The 6,000-nt window shown below is 40.7% G+C and overlaps 1 protein-coding gene across 1 annotated transcript in view; it reads left to right on the top strand.

The window, feature by feature from the left end:
- Window positions 1–442: 442 nt before the first annotated feature.
- Bbs7 (Bardet-Biedl syndrome 7) overlaps window positions 443–6,000 on the top strand; it is a 40,331-nt gene continuing 34,773 nt past the window's right edge. The window contains exons 1-4 of the mRNA XM_055625878.1: window positions 443–580; window positions 1,684–1,749; window positions 5,349–5,411; window positions 5,593–5,768. Of these exons, the coding sequence (XP_055481853.1) occupies window positions 545–580; window positions 1,684–1,749; window positions 5,349–5,411; window positions 5,593–5,768 (341 nt within the window). The 5' untranslated portion in view covers window positions 443–544. The remainder of the gene's footprint in view (window positions 581–1,683; window positions 1,750–5,348; window positions 5,412–5,592; window positions 5,769–6,000) is intronic.

Raw genomic sequence — 6,000 nt, 5'->3', positions numbered from 1 at the left:
TCTTAAAGTTTGTGTGGCGGGCTGAAGAGGTGGCTCAGTGGTCAGGGACACTTGATGCTCTTGCAGAGCCCTAGATTCAGTACCTCAGCAAGCACATGGGCGTTCCTGGCCCTGCCCTCCTTGGAAGGCAGCAAGGCTATAACGTTTGTAAATATATGCAAGCAACACTCATAAACACACAAAGTAAAAATAAGTCTTTGGGGAGAAAGTTTGGATGCCAAAGCCTAAACTGAAGAACCGGGAGTGGAACATGGCGCAAGATCTCTTCTTTTCTAGAGCTCGGTGCAGAGGCTAAGAGTCTCAGAGGCGGAGACCGCGCCCTGGTTGCCCTGGAAACCGGCCCGGGTCTGGGGACCGCTCCTCCTCCCAGCAATCTGGGAAGCAGAGGGCGGGACTTCACGGTGAGCCTGGGACTGGTCACGTGAGGAGCTGGCGCTGCCGGGCGCCGCTGCCCTGACGCAGGCCCTGCCGCCCGCTGAGTGGTGGGATCTCTGAGAGAAGGCTTCCAGACCCGAGGGCAGCCCGACCCCTCCGTGCGGCCGCCATGGAACTGACTTTAAGCCGGGCAGATTATCTCCAGGTAAACCGGTCTGCGGGCGCCCTCGTGGGTGGACGCGGGGATGCTGCCCTGCTCTCCGCAGGCCCCGCGAAGCAGCGGTCCCGCCAGGTCCAAGGGGGTGTCCCAGCCGCTCCCAGGGCCCTCAGCTGCCTTGTCACTTCCCCTCGGCTGACCACACCGGCCATATTTCAGTAAACCATCACAGCCCTATTGAGTTTACTAGATTATCACAAAGCTCTACCACTAGGTAGGGCAGATGCGGAGTCCAGGGCCCAGAGAAGGTAAATAATTTGCCCTGTAGTTGCAAATGATGTAGTTACTATTCGAATCAAGGTGTCAGACTCTAGAGCAGGTATCCCTTGGGTGCCGGACTTCTTCCTAGAACCATCTCTTAAGATTTCTCCGTGGTACAAACATTCGCCTGGTTTCCCAGAGGGTTAGGTCGGATACTTCACTTTGGCTGATAGTCACATCCTGTCAATGTCCCTTGGATCTATCCAATTAGTCACCACCTCGGTGATACCTTTAGCTTGGCTTGATAGGACCTACAGTCTACATGTTCAGCTTCCCCCAAGCCACGGTTCGAATCGCTTGAAAACGTCAAGCTAAACAGATTGCTTAAAACTTTTAACTCTGTGCCTAAGAATTCAGAAAAAAGTCATACCTGTACTACCTGCAGTTTTTCCGCGGTCGGTTGTCTTTAAGTTCTGTTGCACCTTCCGTGCCAGTTACCTCTGCTGAACAAGTAAGTCATGGTTCTTTCATCCCCCATACCTTTTGTAAAATAGTCATTGTCAGTTACACTGGGTTTTTATAACGTCAGCATGTAGGTTATTTCAGAAAAAGTCCCCATTTTCCATCACTCATAATTGGGAAGGGCTCCTGAAAATATTTCTTTTGAAACATCTCGCCAGTAATGTTGTGTATTATATTTTACTTAAGATGATACATTCGGGGTTGTTTCCTGTATTCTGACTTTCTCTGACATATTTCATTAGAATATAAGTTAACTGATAACAGTATCCATTTCAGTGAAAACAAACAAACCTAAAACTCACCATGATCATGTCTGTTGTTCTGTTTAAATTTCCGGTGTGATAAGTTCTGCTGGTGTGTTTCCTTAGGTGGGAGTTACCTCTCAGAAGACTATGAAGTTGCTTCCTGCCTCAAGACAGAGAGCTACACAAAAGGTGCCGTAGAGGCCAACTTCTCCTTCTCTGCCCCTGACAGGACAGGCTCATATCGCCATCCCTATTAGTAACTTATTGTGTAAAAAATGCTAATGTAAAGATGGAAATGGCAACTTTAATTTGATAGAAGCTGGAAGAGGAACAGACATTTACAGATGACCATGTTCTTGGACATTGATATTCTATACCATTAGCTGTGTAAGGAACTTCATAAAAATCAAACATCTTGAACTTCAGTTGTAGTTCAGTGGCAGACTCTTATTTACCATGTTGCAGACCCTGAAACCAGTCCCCAGCACTTCAGAAACAAAGTGAAACACTCCGGTTTTGGAAATTCACTCTGTGTAACAGATTGTGTGTGTGTGTGTGTGTGTGTGTGTGTGTGTGTGTGTGTGTGTAAGAAGAAGTGCAAACTGCAACAGAATATTGATAAAGTAATTTTTAAGCTTTCTGGGTTGTGGTTTTAGTTTTACTTATTTTATTTTTGAGACAGATTTTCATGTAGCCAAGGCTGGCCTGGAACTCCTGATCATCCTGCCTCAGGATCAGAAGTTTAGAGATTAGAGGCATGTGCAATCATGTCTGGTTTAAATATTCTCTTACTAAATTACTGAATTTTTTAATTCAGAATTTTTAAAATTTTTATATTAATTATAGATTATTCACTTTGCATCCCAGCTGTATCCCCCTCCCTCATTCCAGCCCAATCTCACCCTCCCTCCTCTCAAACCATGCCCCTTTCCAAGTCCACTGATAGTGGAGGTCCTCCTCCTCTTCCATCTGAGCCTAGCCTATCAGGTCTCATCAGGACTAGCTGCATTGTCTTCCTCTATGGCCTGGTAAGGCTTTTCCCCCCTCAGGGGGAGGTGATCAAAGAGCTAGCCACTGAGTTCATGTTAGAGACAGCCCCTGTTCCCCTTACTAGGGAACCCACTTGGACACTGAGCTGCCATGGGTTACATCTGTGCAGGGGTTCTATGTTATCTCCATGCATTGTCCTTGGTTGGAGTATCAGTCTCAGAAAAGAACCGTGTGCCCAGATATTTTGCTTCTGTTGCTCTCCTTGTAGAGCTCTTGTCCCCTCCACGTCATTCTATCTCCCCCTTTTTTCATAAGATTCCCTGCACTCTGCCCAAAGTTTGACTCTGAGCCTCAGCATCTGCTTTGATACACTGCTGGGTAGAGTCTTTCAGTGGCCCTCTTGATAGACCCCTGTCCTGTTTCCTGTTTTCTCCCTCTTCCAATGTCCATCCCATTTGCCTTTTTGAGTGAGGTTTGATCTTACCCAGGGTCCTCCTTCTTGCTTAGCTTCTTTAGGTGTATAGATTTTAATGTTTGTCCTATATTATATGTCTAACACCCACTTATAAGTGAGTGTATACCATGTGTGTCTTTCTGCTTCTGGATACCTCACTCAGGATGATCTTTTCTAGTTTCCACAATTTGCCTGCAAATTTCATGATTTCCTTGTTTTTATTTGCTGAGTAATATTCCATTGTGTAAATTTACCACAATTTCTGTATCTAGTCCTCAGCTGAGGGACATCTGATTTGTTTCCAGGTTCTGACTATTATGAATAAAGCTTCTACAAACATGGTTGAGCAAATGTCCTTGTGTACTTGAGCCTCTTTTGGATAGATGCCTAAGAGTGGTATAGCTGGATCTTGAGGAAACACTATTCCTAACTGTCTGAGAAAGCGCCAGATAGATTTCCAAAGTGGTTGTAAAGTTTACATTCCCACCAGCAATGGAGGAGGGTTCCCCTTTCTCCACATCCTCTCCAGGCATGTATTATCACTTGAGTTTTTTTTTTTTTTTTTTTTTTTTTGTTTGTTTGTTTGTTTGTTTTTTTATCTGAGCCAATTCTTATGGGTGTAAGGTGAAATCTCAGGGTTGTTTTGATTTGCATTTCCCTGATGACTACGGATGTTGAACATTTCTTTAATTTAATGCCATTCGATATTCCTCTATTGAGAATTCTTAGCTCTGTACCCCATTTTTTAATTGGATTACTTGATTTGTTGCTTTTTAACTTTTTGAGTTCTTTATATATTCTGGATATTAGCCCTCTGTCAGATATGGGGTTGGTGAAGATCCTTTCCCAATGTGTAGGCTGTCGTTTTGTTCTGATGACAGTGTCCTTTGCTTTACAGAAGCTTTTCAGTTTTATGAGGTCCCACTTATTGATTGTTGATCTTACAGCCCATGCTGTTGGCATTCTGTTCAAGAAGTTGTCTCCTGTACCAATGAGTTCTAGGCTATTCCCCACTTTTTTTTCTAACAGGTTTAGTGTATCTGGTTTTATGTTGAGATCTGTGATCCACTTGGACTTCAGTTTTGTGCAGGGTGATAAATATGGATCTTTTTGCATTTTTCTACATGTAGATATCCAGTTAGACCAGCACCATTTGTTGAAGATGCTGTCTTTTTCCATTGAATGGTTTTAGCTTCTTTGTCAAAAATTAAGTACCCATAGGTGTGTGGGCTTATTTCTGGGTCTTCTATTTGATTCCTTGATCCACCATTCTGTTTCTATGCCAGTACCATGCTGTTTTTTATCACTATTGTTCTGTAGTACAGCTTGAGATCAGGGATGGAAATACCTCCAGATGATCTGTTGTTGTATAGGATTGTTTTGGCAATTCTGGGTTTTTGTTTTTCCATATGAAGTTGAGAATTGTTCTTTCAAGGTCTGTAAAGAATTGTGTTGGTATTTTGATGGCAATTGCATTGAATCTGTGGGTTGCTTTTGACAAGTTATTGTTTTTAATGTTGAACTTTGTATTAACATTTTATGGACATAAACCATTTATTTTATAGAATAGCAGGATAGTTTAATAGTTTCAAATTAAATATATTTTCTTGATATGTTAACATTTATTGGGATGAATTAAGAGATTTTTTTTCTTGATAAACCTACTTAAAGGCATTATTTGACCTTTGGCTACATTTTTTAAGTGATTTGAATATGGAAGTTCTTACAAATAAGGTTTTTAAATATGTGAGAGAAATCTGATGTTTTAAACAGAATTTCAAGACAGTTAACTGATTTCTGATTATTATTATTATAGTCTAGATATAACAATACTTCCTAAACTCTTTACTCATTTAAATTGTTAAGGATCTGAAAGAATTTATTTAAGTGATATCAGTACTAACTATATTAAATTAACTCTAAGAAATATTTAAAATATTAAAAATCAAACTCATGTTTACATGAAAACTTTACTTTTGTTAAAACATTTTCAAAATCGGATAACTTAGAGATAATATGATATCATGTAACATTTTTGCAAATTCTTAAAAATGTATGTCATAAGCAAAGGTAGGTGGTTTCTTTTGTTTTTTTCTGCATTCAGTCTGTTGTATTTTGTTTTTATTGCAATACATGGGGGAAAAAAACCTCATTAAATCAGTTTACATGGATATGTAGTTGAAAACAGTGAAAGGTACTTAAGTAGCTTTTCCAGGTAACTATAACTTTGGATGCCATCTTTACATTTGCTGAGGTTTCTCGGATATCCCTGTAGTGTGTAATCTGAAGGCCCTGGTGAACTTTTTCCATAACAGTAATTAGACTCTGAATCCATGTGTTGCAGGTGGTTGCTGGAGATCAAGATGGGGTAGTGATCTGCTTCAGCATGAAGAAAGGCGAGGCGGTGGTGAGTGGAGCTGTTCTAGTATCCTTGCTGGATACTCCTCCGTGAAAGTCTTCCTAAAATACAGGCGTGGACAACAAGCTGTAACATTTTATGTTTAACACCATAGCTTTTATAGTAAAGGAAAATGTTTACGGCAAAATAACTTGTACACTTAACTTTTTTTCCCAATTTTTTTTTGCAGACAGTGTTCAAGACTTTACCAGGGCAGAAGATTTCAAGGCTGGAACTGGGAGGGGCTCTTAACACACCCCAGGAGAAAATTTTCATTGCTGCAGGGTCCGAGATTAGAGGCTTCACAAAGAGAGGAAAGCAGTTTCTCTCTTTTGAAACAAACCTCACTGAAAGCATTAAAGCTATGTATGTTTTATTCTCTTTTATGTTTACATATGTATCTGTTTATAACACACTGAGTTGATGTAAAACAGCTGATTGAATTAGTATTACATTAGTAGGTTTTCTGGAAAATAAAACTGGATACAGGTATTTTATTAGTCAGAACCTGATCAATACAGAGTTGATTGGCTGTTGATGTTTTCAATGTTTCTAACTTCACATTATGTATGTGTGTGTGTGTGTTTACTCAAATTCA

Source organism: Psammomys obesus, unplaced genomic scaffold, assembly GCF_907164565.1.
Source record: "Psammomys obesus unplaced genomic scaffold, mPsaObe1.curated_primary_1811, whole genome shotgun sequence".
Taxonomy (NCBI): domain Eukaryota; kingdom Metazoa; phylum Chordata; class Mammalia; order Rodentia; family Muridae; genus Psammomys; species Psammomys obesus.
Note: the sequence above shows the minus strand (reverse complement) of the source record. Positions and strands in the feature narration are given on the sequence as shown.